A 27,964-nucleotide genomic window follows, 5' to 3' on the forward strand; every position below is an offset into this window, starting at 1 on the left:
AGCTGCTACAAAGTTGATAATACAAAAATCCACATAATATATATATTCAGTACACTTGTAAAGATACACCTTATATCTCAATATGAACTTGTAGAAAAAAAAACAGAACAGTTTTGAGGTATTTTCTGTTATTCTGAAGCTTGAGAAGTTTGAGAGTAGACCAGAAAATCCTTCAGTTACTACTAATTTATAATTTAATATTCAGAGATTCAATTATTAGGTAGATTAGTAAAGCCTAATTTCCTATCTATTCCTCATCCTATTGTGCCTGATGTATTCTTAGAAGTTAGTACTAGAGGAAATAGCAGCATAAAACTGCAAGAGCAATTCACCAATTAAAGTTTTAGAACTAAAAGACTGGGCTGGAGACATGGCTCAGTGGGTAAGTGTGCTTTCTCTGCAAGCTCACTTTGAATACGGAACATCTGGACATGTAAAAAGCTGGACATGCTTGCACTTGCCTGTGACCTGAGCATTAAGAGCACAGGGGAGAAAGGCAGAGGAGTCCCAATCTCAAATGCTGAGATTCGAGTTCAGACTCTGGTTCAAGGAATAAGGTAGAGGCTGCTGCTGAATACACTCCACATTGTGCTCTGGTCTCCAAGTCTGTGTGCATGGCACGTGTACCCAAAACTTAGGTGCATGCACCAGGCACACATATACTACACACAGACCATGCCTACCCCCGCAAAAAGAGAAAAACTAAAAACCCACTCAAAGAGAAGAGCACTGCAATCCTAAAAAAAAAAAAAGTCAGTTTTAACCCAGCATGTGTGCAGAAGTTAAACGACTTTCAGATACAAGACTTACATAGGATTTGGTATCTTTCCTTTCTGTTGAACAAGATTCAGTACCTTCTAAAATGAACACCTGATTGACGGTGAACAGGTGTGAGGAAACTGGTGGGGGGGGGCAATGAAAATGAAAATAAATCTAGAATTTATAAATTCTAAATAGATTCTTTACAAATCAAGAATCAACAAATAGTAGGCAAATTTTATAAGAATACTATAATAGTTTTAAGACGTGTTAACAATTTTTTGGTGGGTTTGGTGTTTATTTGGGGGGACAGGCTGACTCACACTCAAGGCAACCCTCCAACCTCAGTCCCCATGTGCGAGATTACGGGAGCTGCTAATCCTACTCCCTCATTTAAATACCAAGACAACACAAGAGTGAGAGTGGGGGATGGCCTTCGCTGCACTGTTTCATTAACAAAACTTAATGGGACAGGAGACATCTGGACATATACACAAAAATTCATGACTGTCTACACTATCTTTGACAGTCCAATTACAAATACAGGCACCTACAGAACGAGTGCTTTTCACTGGACTCAGACACAAACTTCAGAAAGGTAAGAAATACCTTTGAAATTTTATGAATGAAATGGGAGTACTTGTATTTAGTTGAGTTCTTCTACAAGATTTACATAATCATACGATTATATAAAATTTATTAGATAAATGAAATTTACGCCCTAATTCTTCTGTTAATGGACATCTGAGCTATCAACTTTTGATTATTTAATACTAGTATACACACAGTGGTGAACATATTCTCATACAAACTTCTCTGAAACAGGATTCCATGTGATTCCTAAGTCACATGAGCTCTGCTAATTATGTCATCAACTCTACTGTGGATGCTCCGTTTCTGTCCCCACCAATAGTGCAGTACAATGGCTACTGCTATGCTCCTCAAGCAATTTCTCAGATGCTTCACTTGAATCAGCTAAGGTGTGGCGAGGCACTGACCTCACTGGAACTTGTATGGTCTCTGATGGCTAACAGTGCGGCACAGCTTTCTATTACATCATGGACTTGGATATTCTCCTTCCTGAAGAGGGTGTTCAATTAATTTTCCCCACATTTCTCTTGAAATGTCCTTTCCTTATTAAGTTGTAAGAGATCTCTAATACATTAGAAAAAGTTCTGGTTGCATGTCTTATAAACAGCTTAATACTGGCTTTTCTTTTAAAAAGCATTGCACTGAAACATAAAATATACATTTAAGTGCAGCTTGCTGAATTTCACCGTATGGACACACCTACGCCAGGAGCACCACGATGCTTCTATCAGACCTCTACTCGTTCTTCCAGACGACAGTCAGCACTGCTGCTGTCCAGCCACAGAGCACACAGCTCAGGCTGTGGAATGCCTGCTCTGTAACAGCAACTCCCACAGTCAGATTTCTTAATCCCTTTCCTCACCGTTTGTGCTTTTAAAAAAGCTGACAGAAAAATGCACTTAACTATTAGGGCTAGAGATGGCTTGGTGATTAAGAGCACTGATTGATCTTCCAGAGGTCCAAGCTTTGATTCCCAGCAACCACGTGATGGCTCAACAACTGTCTGAAACTCCAGTCCCAGAAGACCTGATGCCTTCTTCTGGACTCCAAATGCACTGCATGCATATAGTATGTGTATAGTCAAACTTGCAGGCTAAACATCCAATATATAATAAAAATAAAAATGAAAATTGCGCTTAACTCAACATTGGTAGTGGCAAGCACTATGTAGGTAGTAGACATGCATATGGTGCATATACATACATGTAGGCAAAGCACTCACACATGAAAGTTTTTGAAAAATGAATAAATACAATAAAATTAAAAAATATAGAAATAATCATATATCTTCAAAAGCAAAACAGGCCAGAAATAACATCTTGTACGCGAGAAGGCCTGTCAGCAGCAACAGCTACCATGTGTAATTTCCCTAAAGTTATTTATAATCACAGGGAGAAAAGATCCTCATCCAAGCTCTTCTACAAATAAAAACAACTCACTATATCCTTCACTCCTCTCAGATGAAGGAAGTGCTCCAGTATCTGCCCACCTGGGCCTAGTTATACCAACCACAATTTGGTTAAAGACTGATTATCCTAACACAGGACAGGCTGATACTGTAAGATCAAGACAAAGCTTGGCCTCTGGCAGGTGCTATGGGATAACCCCTCTGTGTGCTGTGAATATATTCTATTACTACTGGTTAACAAAGAAGTTGATTTGGTCACTAGCTAGACAGAACAGAGCAGGGCGGGAAGTCCAAGCAGAGATACAGGGAGAAGAAGAGCAGAGTCAGGGAGACACGAGCAGCCACTGGGGAAGTAAGATGTGAGTTAAGAAGCCACAAGCCTCGTGGTAAAATACAGACTAATAGAAATGGGTTAATTTAAGTTGTAAGAGCTAGTTAATAATAAGTCTAAGCCATCGCTCAAACAATTATAATTGGTATTAAGCCTCTGAATGATTATTTTATAAGCAGCTGTGGGGGACCAATGAGCGGGAGAGAAACCAGTCCAGTGGGACCAGGTGAGACAGAGAAAAGCCTCTGGCTACAGGTTGGCATGTGGGATCTTGGATCTGATGAGGATTTCTATCTGTTCTGCTCATCTTACAATACCTGAACTATGTGAGCAGTATAACTTGTGCTGAACACTCTTTCCTTCTGAAACCTATAATTTTGGTCTATAGTAGGTAGAAAATGATTCTGTGATCAATTAACAACAGCAGCTCTGTGCGCTAAATCTCTAAGTAGACGTTTCACCTTTCACAATGCTGTCACAACTTGATAGAGTAGGAATTAAATACTGCCTATGTGGCTGTCAGCACAGGGAAAGGGGCTTTGGACTCTGCACCCATTTTCCTGATTTGGTCCATATGCCTTTTCCTCTGGCTAATTTTGCTCCCGTGTTCTCGTGCATAGCTTCTAGCTGTGAGTCCTGGTGAATCACTTAACATGTGTTCTGAGGACCACTAACACGGATGACCCTTTCACACCGTATGCTGGGATAACCTTGGACAGTGGCCTAGCCAATGAACTTAGTTTACAGTAGGTAAGGGCTCTGGAGAAGTTCACACTGTGTGCTGAGAAAACCACGGACAGCGGCCTGGCCACGGAACTCGGATTATAGTTGGCAAGGGCTCTGGAGAGGTTTTACGCTGCACTAGCAGACCAAGTGTCCCACTGGATAAAGCAGTGTGCATGTTCTGTATAAGGATGCCCACCAGGAACTCTAGCAGAAAAAGAATCAGGAGGGCCTGCTCCAGCACCACCTTCTTCATCTTCTTCAAATTCCAAATTCTCTTCTTCACCAGGTGCTAAAATTCGTCTACATGGAAGAGAGAGAGAAAAAACTAAACAACGAGCTAGAATACTTAATACACCAGCAAGGCCTCGCAGCTGTTCCACAGGATGCTGAGTATTATAAGAGTTAACATATTGTTCCCAGTGCTGGTGTCAATCATATCAAAGATACCAAAGTGGATAACACAACAACAAACATAACTGAAAAGTGGGTACAAAGAAGGCAGTAAGAGCAGAAGATGAATATAAATACTTATGTACCTTAATGGGATAGGCTGAACATCAAATGGGAATTCTTTATTATATGTAAGGATGTTCTTCAGGACTGCAATAAAAAGACAAAGAAACATCAATTCTTCTTCCTTTTTCCTTCTTCCTTTTTTGGTTTTTCGAGGCAGGGTTTCTCTGTGTAGCTTTGGAGCCAATCCTAGAAATTGTTCTGTAGACCAGGCTGGCTTTGAACTCACAGAGATCTGTCTGCCTCTGCCTCCTGAGTGCTGGAATTAAAGGCGTGTGCCACCGTCACCCAGCAGAAACATGAATTCTTCTATAAAAAACTAAATTTTAGCTCACAGAGCTAGTTTTTAATAAATTTTACTATGGAAATTTAAACATATTTTCAAATTCCAAGATTATCATTCCAGAGCCACTGTACTTGTTTGCAAAATGTCTGAGAAAATTAGGTCACCAAAACATTTCCTAATGTGTACAAGATCCTGGGTGAGATGCAGGTCCTCCTGACATCAAAGATGACAATTAAAAAGACACAGGAGCATATCTTCATCTGTTTTGAGTTTTTTCCAGGATGTTATCAAACTGATATGGTTTATGTTGGCAGTTACACATCTCATATTCCTTTTATGATGAAATTTACTGCTTATGTCTATATATTTACAGACATAGACACAGTAGAATAAATCCTAAAGAGAAGTCTCCAGACAGCATGGAGACTCCTGTACTCCACATAGTACCTGTGTCCTGCCTGTGGTTACATTCACAGCTTCCTCTGGGCATGTGAGCTTAGAGGGAGGGAGATGCTCTGCAATGCTGCTGGGTCTATAGACTTACTCTAAGTCTATAATTCAGTGTTTCATTTCCAGCCATATGTAAGGGTCCCAGTAACAAGCTGCAAATTACAAGAAGGTGAATCCACAGCATGAAATGGACAACACAAAAGACCCCTGGAACTTAGTGCTCAGTACACTCAGCCTTTAATTTTGCAGTCATATAGTTCAGAGCTGAAAGAGGTAGGGCATATTGGTACTTAGCAAATAGCCTCTAAAGAGGTTATCCAGAGGGCACAGGTTGTAATTGCATGACATGCTTCAATGATTGTCAGTTTTTACCCAACTTCTTATATGTGCATTCATAGAATCCAGTGTGGAAAAACATGTCAGAAGTCACCGTTCTCTTTGGTTTATACTCTCTCTCTTTAGCTTACTTTCACCCTCCATCTTCCTTTTTCTCAATAACTGTGTACTTAGTGACCACAATGTTAGGACTCTTTTAGATATACCGTGATCAAGAACTCTAAAAAGGATCTTAAACCAAACTCATGAGAAACAAACAACAAACATGTCAACCAAGAGACCAGATAATATACAAATGTGGGAAGCTAAATGGCAGCATCACAGAGGACAGGGGAGGAGCAATACATCCTGCTCTGTTCTGTCTTGAGTAAATGTCCCCTCAACAGCATAAAACTGGAAAGATGTGCAGCAGAAAGGTTCTTCTGATGACTCTCTTATAATAAAATCTTATTACCTACATTAACATTCTACAGATCTAGACAGACTAGAGCTCATCATGAAGTGAAGTCTTTAGACTTGTACACTGGCTGTGGAAGGTTGGAGGTTGAGATATACACTCAGCCAAAACTCCCTTAGACCAAACTCAAGAAAAACAGATCATGGATGCTGACAAGTAGATAAGCTAATATGTAAATGTGGCTACTGTTAGGACAGACACACAGAAACAGTGGAGCAGCTGGAACCCATAGGGTCAATGTCCAAAACTGTTGTCAGAAGACACTGGAGCTGTGACCCAGGATAGAGGCATCACCCACAGTCACTGTAGGGTTGGAACTTTCCAGTATTGGAGAAACAAGAGCAATAAAGGCTCACAGAAGGAAGTAGAGCTTTGGGGGGCTTGCTATTTTTGAGACAGAGTTTCACTCTATATCCCACCTAGCCTAGAACTCACTATGTTAGTTATGGCAATCTACCCACCTCAGCCTCTTGAACAAGCACGCCCCACCACATCCAGCGAGGTTTGACGTCTTCAAATAATAGAAAGTTTACAAGCAAGAAAGGACTATCAGAGACCAAAGTGGTTTAAATAAAACGCCTGCTCTTCAATTCCAACAACGAAAGTGTGTAACTATTCTAAAGTCATGTAAATTACTTAGTTTTCCCAGTCCTAAAATGGAAATGCCACTTCCTTTACAGACTACTGAGAGAACTAAAATTAAAGAATATATATGAGATGCAGGGGAAATTTTGAAGTGTTGAACACAACCATACTCAGCTTCAAGTATCTGTATTTTATAAATGTCCTTTTCATTTTTCTTTGTTTTTAGGTCTCAGTGCTTAGAAACATAGTAAGCAGAAACCTGCACTGTTATACATGAATTACTATTTGCCATGGCTTTCCATTGTGACTGACTAGAATCCTAGTGTTTCCTGCCTCACAGAGAGTTCTGCCTTTTCAAAGCATAGTAACATCCCTTCTGAAGATGGATAACAAATGGCCAACTATATCAACATAAAACCTGAGAGAGCTTGGGAAGGAATTCTAGACACAAAAGAACAGAGTTAAGCATGGCTTCTCGGTAGCAGCATTTTCTCAGGTGGGCTCTGTTCGCTAGGGGCAAGCATCTAGTTTAAGAGAGGCTTCCTGACTTAGCTTTAGCTGCAAAAACCTTGCAGCTCTTTTAAGAGGCTCCACCACCAAACACTTAAATGGTGTTTATGAATAGTCAATGGCATGCTTCTTGGTGGTAGCAGGGACTTTAAAACTTCATAGAGTTGTGGCAATAAACATGGCTCCCATCAGTACCTCCGATATGAAGCTAGACTCTCAGAAAGCTAAGGAATGGGGTGGATCTAGCTGTCAAAGCCATGGCTTTAATTTTAGCCATACTGCTTAGCAAATTAAAGACTCATGTGGTGAGAAAAAGAAAGATATATAGTAAGATAGAACCAGACGAAAAAAATCTCTGAACAGTTTACAGTGTGCTTAAAAATATATGTAGGCTTGGGAGAAAAAAGAAAAAGAATAAAGTCCGAGAGAGAGAGAGAGAGAGAGAGAGAGAGAGAATATAGTTGGGTGTGGTGGCACACACCTTTAATCACAGCACTTGGGAGGCAGAGGCAGGTGGATCTCTGTGAGTTCAAGGACAGAGTGAGTTCCAGGTCAGCCAAAGAGACAAAGAGAAACCCTATCTCAAAAACAAAACAAAAATTAAAAATAAAAGAAAGAGTTTAAAATAAAGTGATGTGAAGACGGAAAATATACAGAGTCTGGATACTGTATGTTGTTGTCTTTGAACTGTTTGATGACTGAGGAAGGACCAACAGCTGCTAAAAGACATTTGATTATAAATGTTACTGGATTAATCCAACATATATTTTGAAAATGCCTTGACTTCAAAATTTAAGTCAAAAGATACGTTACTTTGGAGAAGAGGTTTTGTTTTTGTTTCCACAGGAAATGGGAGGCTGTGGATTCATTCCAGGTTAAGAAAAATCAGGTTTGAATAAGGAAGACCCTCTGAAAAATCTCTGATGAGAGTGGATAGTCCAGATGATCCAACACATCAGAGGACCTCTGTTGGAGTTTCCTCTGAAATCAAGAACAGCCTCAAGATTGCTGCCTGAGATGATCAAGCTCAAAGAATATTCCAGTCAGGACTTGACCATAATCCTAAATTTCCTTTAGGTCCCCAAAAGGTTATAAAGCGACCCCAATCAGCAGGAAGTAGCCTAGAAAACTACGCCCATATTCCCAAAAAAATGGATTGTGGATGTTTGTCTTTGTTTAGAGTGTTAGTTACAAATTGCTATGGATAATGGTCAGGAAGAAAGCTAAACAAAGGAAATTAGATTCAGAGTTCTTGTTTTGAAAAAAAAAGAGGGAGAAGTGCTGTGGGACAATGGTCTTGTACTCTGTAAAGATTTATCACTTGTACTGGTTTAATAAAATGCTGATTGGCCAGTAGCCAGGTAGGAAGTATAGGTGGGGCAACCAGAACAGGAGAATTCTGGGAAGAGGAAAGGCTCAGTCTGCAGTCATCACCCAGATGCAGAGGAAGATCAGAATGCCTCACTGAAAAAGGTACCAAGCCACATGGCTAACACAGACAGAATTATGGGTTAATGTAAGATGTAAGAGTTAGTTAATAAGAAAGCCTGAGTTAATAGGCCAACCAGTTTACAAAGAATGTTTTCCCTTAGGAAAATGAGAGGACATAGGGTCTAATGTAGCCCAGGCTGGCCTTATGCTCACTACATAGTTGAGGTTAAACTTGAATTCCTAATCCTCCCGCCTCCATCTTCAAAGTGGAATGATTACAGGCATGCATTACCACATGTGGTAGTGTGAAAGAAAATGGTCCCCAAAGGAAGTAGCAGTATTAGGAGGTATGACTTTGTTAGGGTAGTTTTGGCCTTGTTGGAGAAGTGTGTCACTGTGGGGGCAGGTTTTGAGGTTTCCTATGCTCAGGATACCACCCAGGGTCTCAGTAGATTTTCTGTTGCCTGCAAGATGTAGGACTCTCACTACCCCTCCAGCCTGTACACCGCCATGTTCTCTGCCATGATGATAATGGACTGACCCTCTGAACTGTAAGGGAGACCCTCAATGAAATGTTTCCTTTATAAGAGTTGCCATGGTCACAGGGTCTGCACAGCAGTAAAACCCTAAGACACCACAGCTGCAAATATTTTGCTTTTTGTACACTTCTTTTTTCAGGTATTAGTGCTTTGGAATAGAAATACTTGGATTAGAGAAATGCCTCAGTGTTTTTTTGTTTGTTTGTTTGTTTGTTTGGTTTGGTTTGGTTTGGTTTTTGTTTCGAGACAGGGTTTCTCTGTAGCTTTAGAGCCTGTCCTGGAACTAGCTCTTGTAGACCAGGCTGGCCTCGAACTCACAGAGATCTGCCTGCCTCTGCCTCCCGAAGAGAGATGCCTCAGTGTTTAAGAGCATGTGTTATTCTTTGAGAGAACTACACAGTTCAGTTCCAAGCACCCACTCAGGGTGGTTCACAACCATCTCTAACTTCAGTTCCTATGGATGAGACCCTGTTGTAGCCTCTGAAAGCGCATGCCCTCCTATGTACACCCCAACCACAGCAAAGTCCCTATGGCTGCTTCTGTCAGCCAGGACTCACTGTTTTTTGTCTTGTTACATTTTATGTATTTTGTGTGCATGCACTGTAGAGGACAGCTTTTGGGAATAGGTTCTTTCCTTCCACTATGTGGGTCCTGGGGATTGACCTCAAGTGGTCAGGCTTGGTGGCAAGTGTTTTATACTCTGAGCCACCTTGCTAGTTTCAGGCCCCACTTTTTAAGTGTTTTACAGTCTCACACCAGCAGCTGAGGACCATTCAGTTTTATGAACTTTTACCACTCTGACACCCTTAGTGTCCTCTCTTACTGAGAATCAGTCCCCCAGCCTCTCAAACTCACAAAAAAAATGGACCTGTCATCCCCTTGCAGCTCATTCAAATCTACTGAATACAGCACAAATTTGCTGAGTTTATAGTGATGTGGGATTCCTGTATGCTATAAACTTTTTTAACCATTGGTTAATAAAGAAGCTACTTTTGTGTATGACAGGGCAGAATAGAGCAAGGCAGGAAAACTAAACTGAAGGCAGCTGTGACCTTGCTGCATTTGTTTGTTTCCTTGTGATTCTGGGGATGCCTCACACGCTGGCTATGCGCTCTACCATTGAGAACACCAGTTTCAGAGTTATAATCTTTAATTACAGCCATCAATGTGCTTTTCTCCAAAATATCTTATACACAACCAGTCATGGAAGACCATATATTATTCCATTTGTGTAAAATGTTCAGACTAGGCAAATTTATAGACACATTAGTGGTTGCCTAAACCTGGTGACTGGAGAGGGTCAGAGTCTGAACGAGAGAACAGTGGTGCTAGTGGACACAGGGCTACTTTTCAGGGTGGTGAAAATATCCTGAGATTGACTGTGGAAATGACACACTGTCAAGACAATAAAAATGAGTAACTGTAACTCCAAACTAGTGAATTGTATGGCTTCTAAATAACACTCACTGAAGCTACCAATAAAAAACTTATATAAAGTACTTGTTAACATTTTTAAAAGAAACCATAAAAGTTCTATGAATAAGAAAATGTGATCAGAAAAAATTAAAAATGCTTACATTGTTTAATTGGCATTTCTATATTCACTGAGAACAGGTAAGAACTACTTAGAAATATAAAATTACAGTTCTTGTAACAAAAAGGTTATGTCTGCATTACATAAAACATCAAAACTAGTAAAATGATAGTTCATCCTAATTCTTGCCATATGCAGAAGAACCTTGCTCTGAAGAGATGAAATATGATCATCTAACAATTGTGGAAAAGCCAGAGTCACAGCAGATCTGTGTTTTTGTGTTTTTGTTGCTTCTCTCTACCAACCCAAGCAAAACAACAGAAATCTGATCCTGCTGAGCACAGACGCCGCAAACCTTGGAGCCTGGTCCTTCCATTACAAGTGCGTTCCCACTTCTTCGGTCACTTACGTCTACCTCCCTGAGCCTTGTCATGAGCAGGGAATTGGCAGCTTGTGAAGTTGATATGAACATCTCTTTAGTTCTTTCACCTCTCACACAAGGTGTGGAGACACCAGAAGGACTGCAGTGATTCAGGCTCTGCCAGCTACCATGGGCTGCAGTGGAACACAGCCGATTCATCTCATCTTCAACTATAAAGCGAGATTCTTTCTATTCTAAGATGCCACGATTTTATGATTCCCTACTTAGACTCTGCCTTAACAGATGGGTCTGAAAGCTGTTCTTCCCTGTTTACAAAAGCATGTTAAACCATGCAATCCTGCCTCGCTAGTACTGGCTAAGGTTTGCTCAGTCATATTCACCTCTGCCCATACTGCAGACATTTCAAGAAAGAGAACATTCATCTGAATCAGCAAAAAAGGAAAAAAAAAAAAGAGTGGTAGTGGCCTTCAGGGAGCATCTTAACCACCAAAATATTTAAAGAAATTATTTACTTCAGAAAGTTTTAGAGAAAAAGGAAAGAAATAAACACCACAAGCAGGAATTTCGCAGCAGGGCTGCAGTTCTCATGCCGTGGAAACTGAACGGCGTCACTGACTGTAGTTTATCTTCTTCTTCAGACTCTGCTGTAAAGTCTGTCCAAGACACTAATCTTACTGAAGCCACCAAAACAAAATGAAGGTCAATAGATATTACACCAAGTTATAACTACCACAAATATTGCAGGAATTTAAGAAGGACTAAAAAGATGTTACATAGCTAGATATTAGGAGAAAACCACCATCTATGCGAAACAGTGCTGACATCTACCGTGAGTTATCTCCCTAGGAGATAACAAGAGCGCCAGAAGAAAACACTTACTTGGTTCCAGCTTCTTCAGGTCCTCCAGCTTAAATTCTTCTTGGGACTGTGTGGACTAAATTTAAAATATGCACATTACATCTTTTTACTACAAAGATTTCACTGTACCCTATGTCTCTTAAGTGGTAAAACTAAATATTCAAAATGACTCAAAATCTATTTCTTGCTTCCAAGGTAGGAAACGAAAAGTTCCAAACTGGGTTTTGTTTGTTTTACATTCCCAGAATATTAAGGCTAAATGCAATAGAAAAAAATTACTGCTACATCTTTGATTTCTATAGTTTACAACGTATGAACCAAACCCTGTGAGAGTGCGTGTTACTGAGGAATTCCCTTGACTGTAAACCCTCCTGAGATGACACAGCATGAATGTCTACTATTTCAGTAGAACAATCACGTCAGAAAGCTAAGAACACCTCTACTTACCTGTAACGCTGCACTTCGCAATTCTAAACATGTGGCGATTTTGCCTATGGTTCTCTGTAGGGAGATAAAAAACAACACTATACTATAAAATAATAATAGGTAATTTTTATCAGTAAGGGTTTTTTTTTTTTAAACAAGTTAAGTCTTATTTTTCTGTAGCATCTGGTAGACTCAAGAGAAGAAAAGCAGGACACAAAGGCCTGAGATGAGGGAGGTATGTGTGTACTCTCCACAGTAACAGTCCACAAGCAATTCTCAATCAAGGTCACTTTGGTAACAGCTTTGAACATGATTTAAAGGGTAATGAATACAGTTAATAATGGAAACCAATATGGAATTTCCCTCCAAAATTAAAATCAGGGCTTGCAAGATAGCCGAGCAAGTGTTTGCTGCCAAGGCTAATGACCTGAGTTCAATCCCCAGAACCTGCATGATCAAAGAAAAGACCTACAAGTTATCCTTTAATGTCTATATGTATGCTATGGCCCATGCATCCATACACATGCACCAACATACATAAATACATACACATAAATAAAATGCAAAAAAATCATTAAAACATTAAAAGTAGAACTACCATATGGCCCAGAAGTCCTACTCCTCAGTGTACAAAGGACATGACATCAGTATGTTCAAGAGATATTTAGACTGTCTTGTTTCCTGCAGTCCTATTCAGTTGTCACAAACCGGAAAGACCCCTAAGTATCCACTGACTAACACACGAATAAGGAAAATGTGCTCGTCCATACAATAGGACGAGAAAGACCATCATTTGGAATTAGGGATCAAGCTAAGCCAAGTAAGTCAGGTGCAGAAAGGCCACACACTCTCGCTCATCTGGAACATTAACAAGCTGAGCAGACAGAGTGGTAGCTAGAGGCTGCGGAGAGACAGAGGAAGGGAGAAGAGGGAGAAGGAGGCGAAGGAGTGCTAAATTACAGTAAGACAGGAGCGAGAAGGTCTGCTGTGCTATCACCACACAGTGGGATATGGCACACTTTACTGAATACAAAGAAAGAACCCGAAAGGCCAGGATGTGGTGTGGTTGGCTGAGTGCTTGCCTGACATGCACAAAATCCTGGGCTCAATCCTAGCACAGTGAGCTAAAACCAGATACGGGGCACAGCCCTCTAATCCCAGCACTCAGGCGGGGTATGACCAAGAATTCAAAGTCATCCTTAGCTACACAGCAAATTCTAAGCTGGCCTAGGCTACATAAGCTCTTGACTTAAAATGAAGATCAGAAGGAGGGAGAACATGAGCAAGGAAGTCAGGACTGTGAGGGGTGCGTCCACCCATGGAGATGGTGGGACTATTCTAATGGGAGTTCACCAAGGCCAGCTGGACCGGGACAGAACGAGCAATCAAACCGGACTCTCTGAATGTGGCCGACAATGAGGGCTGACTGAGAAGCCAATAATAATGGCAATGGGTTTTGAGTACTGCATGTACTGGCTTTTTGGGAGCCTAGTCTGTTTGGATGCCCACCTTCCTAGACCTGGATGGAGGGGGGAGGGCCTTGGACTTCCCACAGGGCAGGGAACCCTGACTTCTCTTAGGACTGGAGAGGGAGAGGGATGGGGAGGGGGGAGTAGGAGGGAAATGGGAGGAGGTGAAAATTTTTAATAAATAAATAAATAAAGGAATTTGAATGTTTTTATACTACAAAGATAATAAATGTTTGAGCATGTAAGTTTGATTTAAGTGTCACACAATAGATAAGTGTACCAAAAAAGTCTTATCAGCAGGGCATGCTGGTTCACCCATGACTTTCTTTAATCCCAGCACTTTGGAGGCAGAGGCAGGTGATCTCTGTGAGTTTATGATCAGCCTGCTGCACATAGGAAGTTTAAGAACAGCCAGGGCTACATAGTGAGAAACTGTCTCAATAAGATATAAAGAAATAAACAAACAAATAAATCACATTGCCTGTTAATATGTACAATTTTAATGTTTTTCTGTGTCAGTTAAATTTAAATAGCTGGGCATGGTTGCACATGCTTTTAATCCCAGCTTTCAGATAATTACAGGCAGGTGGATCTCTGTGATTTCAAGGTCACCCTGGTCTCCATTGAGTCCTGTCACAAAAATAAATACACACATTAATTAAATAATAAATTCAAATATTCCAAAAAGAATGCCAATGAAAAATGCTCAATGGCATAGTTTCTACCAAGCTTTCCTATTTCTTCTCCATTCAGCCTAAAATTCACCAAAAGATTTAAAATTTCTTAAGTCATTAGCACATTATCATAATGAAATTCTGTCTGAAACAAGCCTAACTTATTTAAATATATACAAAATAAAAAAAAATCAGTATCTAATAAATATCAAGGAATTTGACAGATACTTTCTATAACAAGATATAAAATGGACACTAATGACTTGGCCAATAAGCTCACGTCCTACATGACAAAGTATAAGGCACGGGCATGAGCGTCTACAAACTCCAACACTGGGAGCTCACAGACCTTACCGAAGGACAGTGAGACATGCTACGGAACCAAACTCTAAGAGTGTGACACACAGTTCAAAGAGAAAGTTTTGAAAAAGTAAAGTTCTATATTTAGATAGAGCTTCTTACACACACAAACACATATAAATACATATATAATTCTAAGGACTGGAGAGATGGCTCAGCAGTTAAAGAGTACTAGTTGCTCTTGCAGAGAACCCAGATTTAAGGCCCATAAATGACTTGGCAGCAGGAACTCCAAATGCAGAGATCCAAAAAAACAACCCTTTTTGGCCTCTGTAGGCACCAGGCATGCAAGTGGTGCATAGACATACATACAGACAAAACGTCAAACACAAAATAAAATGTCTTTTAAATTTTTAAAAGAATTCTATCTGCACTGAGATATATTAATATACTGTGTTTAAAAATGATAGTGTCTACTTCCTTTTCTTCTTTATTACAAAATCTATTTAATTTCATACACTTAACACCTAAGATTAAAATGTAGTTTAGCAACTCGTTCACTAATAAACTCTTAACTATAAACTTTTCTTCTTATAGAACCAAAAGCCTCTTATACAGAAATGCACTGCACTATAGCAAAATATCAGTAGGCATTATTCATAACTATTTTAATAAATGACACCCAATCTCAGTATTAAAAAAGAAGTGGGACACTATCCTTTCAGCTGTGGCAGTAAGTTAAAAACACGTAGATGCCCTTGATGTCAAAATGGTGTGCTGCACTGAAATATCGCAGATAAACAATTAGAGAACTCAAGTGTAGGCAGGTTAGAGTTCAAGTTCATTAAGACTAAGCACTGGGGAGCCAGATGGCTCAGGGAATAAAAGGGGTAACTGTGCTTGCTATGCAAGCCTGCCAACCTGAGAGGTGAGGCTGGGAAGAACCAGCTCCTGAATGTTGTTCTCTGACCCACACACATCCTAATAATTAAATTTTAAAATAACAATAATAAAAAAGACTAAGCAAATAGCAATAATGGTGCACACCTTTAATCCCAACACTTGGAACGCAGAGATGGGCAGATCTCTTGAGTTCAAGACTAGCCTGGTCTACAGAGTTCCAGGACATCCAGGGCTATACAGAGAAGCTCTGTCTCAACCGCCCCTAACCCCATTCTCCCAAAAAACTAAGCACAAAAGGTAAGATAAGTCAAATTTTAGATTTAAATTATTAACATCCATGCAAACTAATTGTTCATACTTAATACAGTATAGAAAGTCTAGATAAATGCTATTTTACTTTGCCATTTCCTCAGGAAATTGATAGCTAGGAAGAACAATTAGAAGAAAAGATTTTTAAAAGTCAAATAAAGAAATAAATTAAATGTACTATAATGTATTCAATTTATAGAAGGAAAAATAAGTTGAAATATATGTAAAAAATATAGTCTCACCTAATTCAGACTTTAAATAACTAGTCATCTTCTGTCTAGTGAGAGAGAAAGAGAGGGAGAGAGAGAGAAAGACTATGTGTGAAGAGATGGGGATAGCAAGACAGTTAGAGATAGAAAGGGAGACCCTAAAAATATATAACATGTATATAGTACTGAATTTTCATTACCACTAAATTTGACTCAAAACAGGGAAAAGCTTTCTAAGCATCATGGGACAGGATGATCATTTCTATGCAGAAACTTACATGAGAAAACCTACGACACCAAGAAGGAATTCAATGGAATGAAGCATTTGGCAGCTTTCCATTAGTTATTACACTCAGTTGTCATAATAACAAAATTTTTGAGAACCAAAATGAAAGCTAAGTAAATAACCATGAAAGGGCCTGAATAAGAATAAGTTTTCTAGGCATGGTGATGCATGCCTTTAATTCCAGCACTCAGGAGGTGGAGGCAAGAAGATCTCTATGAGTTCAAGGCCATCCTAGTCTACATAGTTCCAAGATAGACAGGGCTACACCATGATAAAAAAAAAAAACAAAAATATATAAGCTAACAAAGGCAACAACAAACATGCAGAAGTAGACAGAGGAAAGACCATGAGGCCCCATGCTATACAAAGAACTAAGGCAACTAAGGAACACTGAAAGCAAGGTGGTCTTCCTCAGAGAAGAGCACACCAACTGGTTACCCAATACCAAATGCTCAGCCCTGAAAACACACATGGAAGTGACATTAAGAGCACATTATATTTAGGAATATGTACGTATATAAATATATGAATATGTAAGCAATAACAATAAAAAGAGGCTATGGATTTGAAAGAGAATGAGGAGGGGTATATGGGAGGGTTTGGAGGGAGGAAAAGTGGCAATGATGCTAGTATATCATAATCTCGGAAATAAAAGAAATATTTTGCAGTGATATTTTATTTGTGTTGTATTAAATAAAGCCTGTCTGAAGAACAGAATGCAAAACAGTAGTCAGCCATACAGGCCAGGAAGTGGTGGGACACATCTTTAATTCTAGTAGCCACACTAGTTGGCCATAGAGGCTGGGAGGTGGTGGTACATGCCTTTAATCCAAGCGCTAGAGAGGAATAAAGGTGGAACTCACTCTCTTTAAGTCTGAAGATTTCAAAGAGGTAAGAGCTTTCTAGTAACTTGGCTGCTTTACTTTTCTGATCTTTAGGTTGAACCCAAATATCTGTCTCTGGGTTTTTATTAGTAGAGCTCCATTTGGCACACAATGTGGGGATGAGCCCACAACCCTGAGATTAAGAGTCTCATATTAAAAAAAAACTATTAGCTTACTTTAAATTAGAAATCAGTGAGAATACCAAGAACAAGTACATATGGAATTTTCATACTACCTATTACTAAGTAGTGTTTAGAGAGATTACTATTTCTGTTTTAGGTTTTTTTTTTAATGTATGAAAAAGTTTCATTAGAACTTCCACAATTTAAGACTCTCCAGATTATCAAAATTATGTTGTTTTCTTTGGCTAAATTAGGTTTTGTAAAGACTTTTTTTTGGGTCAAGTTTCCCACTGAGTCTCATTACATTTGTAGCACCTGCATACAGTAGATGGACTGTAGTTCTTATTCTCATTGCTAACATGAATTTTCTATGTATTCCTATTAATTCTTAAGAGTCAACAAAATAATGGGTTTCATTATTACATTTCCTTTATGTTTTTTATATTTAAAGTTAATATTTTAAAATGCAGAATTATTGTAATTTTGTATTGTAATATTGTAAAATGCATATTATTACCTTGAAACACATGATTTATCTTATAATAATCCTCTGAATAAATGCCAATAAACAGAGCCAACAAAGCTTTACTTATAAAATACTTTCAAGAGGTTACTAAGAGCTAGAAAAAAAAATCTGCTTCATGTGGTGGCTCACACTATAATTCCGGCATTAGGGAAGCTGAGGCAGGAGGACTACCACAAGTTCAAGGCCAGTCAGAGATACAAAGTGAATACAGGCTACCTTGGGTTACAAAAGCTAAGTCCCTGCTTCAAAAACATCACACAGACACACGGACCCGCATGCGCGCGCGCACACACACACAGACACATACACAAAATAACAATAAGAGAGAGGAAGAGGGGACAGGATAGAAAGAATAAAGAATAAACTGTAGAAATACTGATTTTTAAAAAATTCTTTTGATGGGTGATGTCAGATGCCTTTAATCCCAGTACCTAGGAGGCATAGGCAGTTGGATTCCTAAGTTTCAGGCTAGTCTGCTCTACAGAGTGAGTTCCAGGACATCCAGAGCTAGACAGGGAAACCCTTTCTGGTTCTTTCAAAGTTTCACAAACTATTGAATAGTAAATATAATTCTAAACTTTGCCACTATTACCAAAACACTGAAAATAGTAAAAGCATTAACAACAAAAAACAATTTAAAATAGAAAACATAAATTAATTTTGCCACAAATAAAGTAAAAAACATCCACCATTTTTCTTTTTTCTTGAAGAAAATATAACTGTTTTTTTTTTTTCCCCCCCGTGGCTTATGAGCCACGCACATTTAACTGACAACTACTTCCCTAGGTAACAATCAAATAAAGCCTGTTATGGACGGCTGTGTGTGTTTCACTTGAATTTTTAAAGAAAATTGAACACTTAGAAGTGTACAGCTTGACTTACATCCATAATGTAGCACATAATGTAGATATGAGGTCTGATGCCAGGACACAGGCAGGCCCAGGTTCTGTCTGGTCATAGCAGGCTTGCTGGCAAGCATTCTAAGTAGTCTCAGAAATCCAGCATCCAGGAACAAAGTAAAACTCCCTAGGTAAAGCTATTAGAGCTTTAGGGACAGTGTGTCTTTCAAGCTCCTGCAGGACTCTAATCCCTCATCTCATAAAGACACATGGGCCTGGACCTAGAGCTGAGCTCTGTGGCTACTCCAGCTGGGCTGCCTCTTGGTCTTTCAGAGTGCAAGATCTGGAGTGCCTATAAGGAGCCAAGAGAAAGAAGGTGGCTGGGCTGCAGGAAGAGTTACAAACTGAAGGATGAACAGCATTACCAAATACTCAGAGGGTTTATTCTCGGGTTGAAGAAACTGTGAGAAAGTTACAATACTTCCCTTTAGCACAACCATGACAGGCCCATTTATTTTTGTTTTTAATGCTCTTAGTATACTTTTAGCAAGTCAAATCACTTTATATTTGAGGTCACAGGACCTGTTCTTTAGCAATAGATATTGGAAGACAAAACATAACTTGGCTGGGAGGTGGTGGCGCATGCCTCTAAAACCAGCTCTCACCAGAACTCAGAAGGTAGAGGCAGGCAGATCTCTGTGAGTTCAAGGGCAGCCTGGTCTACAGAGCGAGTTCCAGGATAGGCTCCAAAGCTACACAAAGCTACCCTGTCTCAAAAAACCAAAAAAAAAAAAAAAAAACCCCAAACAACAACAAACATAAGTAACTGAATATGAAGAAATCATTGAGCAAAATATGAGATCACTGAAATGTTTTAATGCCCTAAGTTTTCATTTCTCTTTTCATGTTTATAACTTTATTAACTATTAATTCATGCATCTAGATACTAAAATTCTCTTGATCAGAATTATAGACATCCTAAATTGTTTTATTCCTGTAATGCCAACTGGTTATTCAAGGTAGACTTCACAAATCCAGAATATAGCTTTTGTCCTCTTCCTCATGCAGATCACTCACCTTCCCTGTGGTACTCTCCAGGGTTAAAGCTAGTCTATGTGGATATTAGCAATTATCAAGGAAGAAAAGGAAAATGATCTTTAAAGCTGTAGCAAGATAAAAATTTAAAATACTGAAAAAACAAAACAACAACAACAACAAAAATCAGCTACAGTGATTCTTAAATGTTTTAGATGTACATAAACTAACTTGGGAAGAACGCTGGTAAATCTGGTTGTCTTTTCAGTCCCAAACACACATAACTAAGAGTTCATGAACAGAAGCCCATAGACCAAAGTAAATTTGCTTAGGATTAAAAAATTATTTCTCCCCAAATTACTTGCTCTCCTTGTACAAAAAATTAATAGGAATGAATTAAATCACCAGGGTTTTCACACAGCCCTATTTGAAGAGATTCGGGGCAGGTGGATACTAACATTTTCCTTACTACTCACAAGAATAAAAATTAACTTAGTACTATAGCTATCCCAAGTCAGTAAAAGCCAGGAGTTATTTCCTCCTTTTCCCAACCTTCAGGAATGAGTGTCCCTTTTTTTTCCCAAATATTTCTAATGGGGAATCAACTTGACATAGACACAAAATTTAATTCAAAGAAAAAGAACAACATAGAAACTTTCTGCAACATTGTCTGTTTACTGACAGATTTGCTGGCCAAATCTGTTGTGTACCTCTGACTCTCCTAAAACCCACTCTGCAGATTAGGCTGGTCTCCTACTCAGAGATCTACCTGCCTCTGCCTATAGTGGTATATTATTTATTTTATTAAATAAAGTTGGCCTGAAGATAAGAGGGCAAAGCAGCCATACAGACTAGGGAGTGGTGTCATACACCTTTAATCTCAGGATTTGGGAGACAGAGCCAGAAGGATCTCTGTGAGTTCAAGGTCATCCTGGGCTTCACAAGATTCACCTGTGTAAAAGAGAAACAGATCTCACACAAAGGTGATCCCAGCATTTGGGATCACAGGCCTTTAATCCCGGCACTAGGGAGGTGGAGACAGGAGCAATATTTGGCTGGGCAGAGAGAGAAATACAAAGGGAAAGAGACAGGAACTCAGGACAATGTGGAGTCTGAGGTTGGTGGACAGCATTGCAGGATCCTTCCTTTGTTTGTCTGAGCCTTGGTTGAGGTCAGATCTCTCTAGTGACTGGCTGTTTTGCTTTTCTGATCTTCAGCTTGAACTCAATATCTGTCTCTGGGTTTTTATTACTCATGCTACATCTGCCCTCCCAACTGCTGGGGTTTATGGTGAGCGCCATCATTACCTGGCTAATAGGCCAGATAATTCTTAATCTGTACTATTTTCTTTTTAGTTTTACACTTTTTGTTATTTGGTTTTGGTTTAGTTTGGGGGTTGTGAGGTGCTTACTGGCTTATTTTGAGAGAAAGAAATAAGTGTGAAGTGGAATGTAATTATACATAACCTTGCTTCCCCAGGTGACTGTAGCACAGTCTGGGTTTCCCCACCTTATTTAAAGTGAGAATGGCTAACTAAATAAATGGTAGGTCATCAGCAAATGACCACTTACTATCAGGCAAAACACAATCAGTAGTTATTTTGTTTGTTTTGTTTTTAACTTAAGCTTGAGAGAGAGAGACAGAGAGAGACAGAGACAGCATGTGTGCATGCATGTGTGTGTCTCTGTGTGTATCTTGCTTACTGGACTGAAAAGACAGAACCCTTTCCTTTTTTATTTGTAATCAGATGCACCAGAGACTGTTTTACGGTACCTTTTGCTCTTCAGTGAATTCAGAATTATTGTGTTGAGCTTGGGCCTCCTTCTGTAGGTGTCTTGCTAATCTGTAAGAAGAAAACATTGTTCAGAACTGAAAATGAGCAAGCTATCTTTAACAGTAGCAAGATGATACAGGTCAGGTTAATCTTTTAAAAACAGCGAAGCACCATGCTTTGTTGTGATCAAGTCAGTCTTCTTCAGCCTTAGAAGCACTCTGAATGTGCTACAATACTTTTCACACCATGTCACTGGGTAGAACCTCAGTTAAGACAGCAAAAGCAGAATGCTAGGGCGGGGGGGGGTTTCCAAAGGCGTGGAATCCAGCCCTCCCTGACCTGAACAGACTCCTCTGTACCAGCCGAAGGCAGTTATCCAGATTCAACTTAAGACTCTACTGCTGAGCTCTAACTGCTCTACTAGCTACAGATACTTTTATCAATCTATTTATTATTGATTTGCTGGTTAGTTCAAAATCAAATTACATCCATGACAAAGTGGGAATACTCTATCAAAATCTGCTTTTGAAGGTAATTGTTTTTGGAGAAAAGAAAATTCCACCATTCATAAATATAAATCATCGATTAGCCAGTTATCCTATTTTTAAAATGGCAGCTATGGGCTGGTGAGAAGACTCAGTGTCTGCCTCAAAGCCCGATGACCCAGATTTGATCCCCAGGGCCCACATGGTACAAAGAGCAAACCAACTTCCCCAAGCTGTCTTCTGACCTCCACACACAGCATATACACATGCATGCAAATAGCAGGCTGACTGAAAGTTTTCAAGGGTGAATCAATGTTTCTACTCTGTAGAAGGAGCGGTGGACAGGCCTGCTTTTCATCCCGCCCAGCTCCCGCATGGCTAGCTTTACACCCGAAATAACAACACACAAATTGTATTCATTTAAACACTGCTCGGCCCATTAGCTCTAGCCTCTTACTGGCTAATTCTCCCATCTTGATTAACCCACTTCTAATAATCTGTGTAGCACCACAAAGTGGTGGCTTACCAGGAAAGATTCAGGATGTCTGACCTGTGGCTGGCTCCATGGCATCTGTCTCAGAGAGGAGAAGCATGGCATCTGACTAACTTTCCTTCTTCCCAGCATTCTGTTCTGACTACTCCACCTATCTAAATCCTGCCCTACCAAAAAGCCAAGGCAGTTTCTTTATTAACCAATGAGAGTCCTCCATCATTACTCCACGTTCAACAGTAAGAATCAAACCTTTATGTTAAAGATTAAAGCAAAAAGGACCAACACTTAAAACTCTCTCTTACACACACACACACACACACACACACACACACACACACACACGGGAAGGGGGAGGGTTCTTGAGAGATGTAAAAATGGCCAGTAAGAAGACAAAAAGATTCATATCATTAGTCATAAGAAAACGCTTACCAAATGACAAGCTACCCCTTCACTGCCAAAGATGGCTATGATTTAAAACATAAAACAAAGGGAGAAAATAACAGGTGTTGAAGAGGACAGACAAAAGCAGGATCCTCATATCCTGCAGGTAAACACACAGAAACGGTACCAATCATAGGGAGAAGTTTGGTAGTTTGTCAAGTAATTAACTACAGACTTAAAGACCCAGCAATTTTATGCAAGGTATACACCCAAAAACCTCAAAATATATGTTCACATGAAATCCTTGTACACGCATGCATTATTCATAATCACCAAAAAGTGGGAACAACTAAAATGCTGACTAATGAGTGAATAAATAAAACGTGCTATTCCCATTCATGAAACCATTTTCTCTTTCTTTCTTTCTTTCTTTCTTTCCTGTTTGTTGTTTTTTGAGACAAGGTTTCTCTGTGTAGCTCTGGCTATCCTGGGACTCGCTCTGTGGACCGGAATGACCTCAAACTCAGAGTCACTTGACCCTGCTTTCTGAGTGCTAGGATTAAAAGCATGCACCAACACCCAGCATGTAATATTTTTCACTGGGACTGAAAAAAATTCCTCAGCAGTTAAGAGCACAGGTTGCTCTTGCAGAGGAACCAGGTTCAACTCCCAACACATTAACAATTCCCAACCATCTGTAACTCCAGTCCCAGGGGGACTCTTTGGAGCTCTGTGGACACCAGGCACACATGTGGCACACATACATACAGACAAAACACCTATACACATAAATTTTTAAAAAGAAATATTATGCAGTCATAAAGAGGGCTGAAATTAAGATAACATGCTATAGTATGAACTTTAAAAATATGCTAAATGAAAGAAACCACATTAAAAGGCAATGATTCCATGCAAATGAAAAGTCCATAATAATAAACCCATTGAGACAAAAAACAATGAGTAGTTGCTTCTACCTACTGATTTATTTTCTCCCAAAGCTGGGAATATATTTTCTCCCTAAATGCTACTTGTAGACTTTCACAGACTAATATGGCCATTTTCCTTGTTCAGGACTCATGCTGATTGGTATGAAGTACTTCCTAAAAATGCAGCTTATAGGATTATAAGTCAACTATATGTTGAATTTATATACATTTATGACATCCCTTGAACTTAGGGGCATCACACTGTGACACGGTTGCTCAATCCGAGTAAGTCTACACATAATTTGTTAATTGCGGTTATTAGGTCAAGCAAGGTAATCACCAGAAGAAAAAAGACAGCTTGAAATTCTTGTTCAGATACTAACAAACGATAGTAAGGACACTAAATTCAAAGAGAATCTCATGTACAAAAGGTAAACAGACCAGGAAGATATATTACAAAAATAAAGAATTTACATCCAGAATATATAAAGAAACCTTAGAACTTTATGTGTGCAAGGTAATTCAATTTTTTAAAAGATGCAAAAAAGATCTGGAAGGTACACAAAAACTTACAGAGGGAATTTTCCAGATCTTTTTTTCATAGTTATTTACTATGCAAAAAGCACTCAACACCATTAGTCATTAGTGAAATGTAAATTAAAACCACAGTGAAGTGTGCTATGTGCCCTGCAGAAGGGATGTAATTAGACAGTAACAAATGCTAGCTACGTGAGAAAAACCCTTCCATTACTGGCAGAAATATGAAATGACATCCCTATTCTGGGCAGTGACGCAACAGGTTTCCTTTAAAAGTCACACATCTAACACCAGACCCAGCAGTTCCTCTCATTGGTATCTATCTCCTCAAAAGGAATAGAAATGCATGTCCACATAAGGAATTACCTGGGCTGAAGAGTCGGCTCAGTGATTAAGAGTGCACACTGCTCTTGAGGAGAACCTGAGCTCGGTTTCCAACACCCATGTCAGGCAGATCACAATTGCCTGTAACTCCAAGAGACCCAAACTTCTGGTCTCCCAACTTCAGACACCTGCACACATGTGTGTACATCCCCCCAACACACATAATTAAAAATAAAATTTAATTTTGAAAAAGAATTGCTGTAAATGTTAAGGCAGCATTGCTGATAATAGTCAAAACTTAAATGTCTATTCATTAGTTGAGTGATACACCTATACAATATAACATTTTTGCTCACTAGCAAAAAGTGAGACAAGCTAAATGAATCATAATATTATGCTAAAAAATCATTGTTAGGTAATTATTACACAAAATGTCCAGGAAAGACATTATGAAGACAAAACACAGGTAAGTGATTGTCTAGGGTCAAGAACGTGGCATGAATGCAAATGAGCACAAGAGACCTTTGGAGGAGATGGGGATGGGGATGGGATGGGAATAGGGATGGGGATGGCCTGAACACCGTGTGGGGACAACTGCACAGCTGGGACATGCAAAATGTGTCATTTTGTGGTGTACAAGTTATACCTCAATAGTTTTTGTTGGGATGGTGGTGTTGTTTGTGCTTTGAATCGGGGGTCTCACTTTGTAGTCCTCCCTGGGTGGCCAGGAACTGGCTATGTAGAAAATACTAGACTCTAACTTGCCTGCCTGACTCCCAAGTACTGGGATTTAAAACAAATGGCAACAAAAACTCTCTCTCTCTCTCTCTTTCTCTCTCTCTCTCTCATGTTTTTAAAGTCAGGCAAAAATACTTTAACCTTTTAAATACATAAACTCAAATTTTACGTGAATGGAATCGTAAAGGTGAGACCTGATTCTGTGCACTGAAGGAAAAGCTACATGCTCTGGAGAATCAGATGAACGAACAAAAAAAAACTGGTTATAAGCAATGGGAAGAAAATAGTCCAGTAGTCTTCTCTAGGGGCTGGAGAGATGATTCCACTTGCTGCACAATCCTGACAAATGGACCTTGAACCCCAGTACCCACATCACTAGCCAGGCATCCCCAGCACACCTGTAAGCCCGGCACCCACATCACTAGCCAGGCATCCCCAGCACACCTGTAACCCCGGCACCCACATCACTAGCCAGGCATCCCAGGCACACCTGTAACCCCGGCACCCACATCACTAGCCAGGCATCTCCGGCACACCTGTAACCCCGGCACCCACATCACTAGCCAGGCATCCCCAGCACACCTGTAACCCCGGCACCCACATCACTAGCCAGGCATCTCCGGCACACCTGTAACCCCGGCACCCACATCACTAGCCAGGCATCCCCCTAATACACCTGTAACCCCGGCACCCACATCACTAGCCAGGCATCCCCCTAATACACCTGTAACCCCGGCACCCACATCACTAGCCAGGCATCCCCCTAATACACCTGTAACCCCGGCACCCACATCACTAGCCAGGCATCCCCAGCACACCTGTAACCCCGGCACCCACATCATTAACCAGGCATGCCTGGCACACCTGTATAACCAGCACCAAGAATGCAGAGACAGGAGGATCACCAAGGCTGGATGGATAGGTTTCAGCCTAGCAGAGAACATCCAGGGAGGGCTCTCTGAAGGAAAGTGGAGTGATGGAGAATGTTCACTGTACACACAAGTGCACATAACTCACATAATCACAAATAAATTTTTTTTTCAAGACAGGGTTTCTCTATGGCTTTGGAGCCTGTCCTGGAACTAGCTATTGTAGACCAGGCTGGTCTCGAACTCACAGAGATCCACCTGCCTCTGCCTCCCAAGTGCTGGGGTGCGCCACCACTGCCCGGCCTATAAATCTTTAAAAGTTCTCTAGAGTCTCATCTCATCCTACAAAATGGTACCTGCAAGTAAAACAGGACTGCTCTTAGGAGGTGTCTTAAATATACCTGGAGCACATAAGTGACTTACAGGAACCTTATCGCTACAGACAGAAATTAGTTTGTCTCATCCATCTGTAGCAAAGAACCAGGTTTTCTCTCTACCAGTTCCTGGCTGACACTCTGCAGATATAAGAAAAAAACTACTGTGAACAGGCAGGTGAGATGGCTGAGGCCTGATGACCTGAGTCAGTCCCTGGGAAGGCGAGAACTGGATCCTGATAGTTTTCTTTGACCCCCATACAAAGGCACCAGGCACAAATGTTGTGTGCAAAAATACATCCAGGCAAAACACTTATACACATAAAACTTAAAAAGAAAATAAACTATTCTTAAAGTGAAAGTAAATATACTATGCCTCCAACATTTCCTCCATAAACCAACCTCCATACATTGTATGACTATGAAGACAGTATGGCTGCCCAGTTAAAAACCCCAATTATCCCCGACTTCTCCCTTAATTCTTGATATCCAGCCAGTGACTAAGTAATTGTTCACATTATTATCACGGTCCTCGATTGGCCTCCTTGGCATCAGTCTTTCCTCCCAAAGAGCGTGCTACTTGTTTCTATTTCTGGTAGATTAGGAAGATGTAATTCTTGACCTTATTTATGTGTAGCCTGAACGTTACAAAATTTAGCCCAATCACTACATTTCTATTGAACTCTGACAGTGCCATTTTATAATAACTGGAGAGTGTAGTATTCTGCAGCTCTCCAGTACAGTGGCCAGTGTGGAGACTCAACAAAGGATCTGCATGTGCCTGTTACTCTCATTCCCACTAAGCAGCCTGAATATTCAATTTTCCTTTGTAATTCCAATTAGACATGGCATTCACTTTCCATTGGGAGGTTTGCTGCCCAGTCCCAACAGCTGCTAGGTTCACTGCATCACAAGCAAGAGGCAGCTTTGTATATCAGGCCACTTTAATTACTATAGATGGTGACACACACACAAACCCTCGCGGGCTACCCAATCAAGGTACAGAAGAGTGCATTCTGCAACAATGGAAGGACTCTTGAAATTTGTCTAGTTTGTTTACAGAACTAGTCTATCAATGTTTTAATCAAACAAAGCAATTTATTGTTAATTCAAATATCAGCAGAAAGGGATTGAAGTTAGAAAAAAAACAGATTTCAAAGGTATCATATTGTGACCCCAGTTTTTTTTTTTTAATTTTGTTAAAAAGAAAAAGAATTCTATACCTAGTGGGCAGTTACAAAAACAAATGAAATCACTTGGGAGTTCAAAATACATGTTAGTAGTTGTCCATAGCAAAACACCTAGAGCACGAAATGTTTGAATTTATAGACGATCTGTCAGTTGAGATCGGCGGAGAACACCTATATATCCAAATTATCTCATGG

General features: G+C 39.9%; 1 protein-coding gene across 1 annotated transcript in view; it reads right to left on the reverse strand.

Moving 5' to 3' along the window:
* Aida (axin interactor, dorsalization associated) overlaps positions 1-27,964 on the reverse strand; it is a 38,720-nt gene that overhangs the window by 9,348 nt on the left and 1,408 nt on the right. Inside the window, exons 2-6 of the mRNA XM_038349749.2 lie at positions 21,452-21,521; positions 12,144-12,197; positions 11,718-11,772; positions 4,352-4,415; positions 4,012-4,115 (exon numbers count right to left, since the gene is read on the reverse strand). Of these exons, the coding sequence (XP_038205677.1) occupies positions 4,012-4,115; positions 4,352-4,415; positions 11,718-11,772; positions 12,144-12,197; positions 21,452-21,521 (347 nt within the window). The remainder of the gene's footprint in view (positions 1-4,011; positions 4,116-4,351; positions 4,416-11,717; positions 11,773-12,143; positions 12,198-21,451; positions 21,522-27,964) is intronic.

The sequence above is a fragment of the Arvicola amphibius genome, chromosome 12 (assembly GCF_903992535.2).
Source record: "Arvicola amphibius chromosome 12, mArvAmp1.2, whole genome shotgun sequence".
Lineage (NCBI taxonomy): Eukaryota > Metazoa > Chordata > Mammalia > Rodentia > Cricetidae > Arvicola > Arvicola amphibius.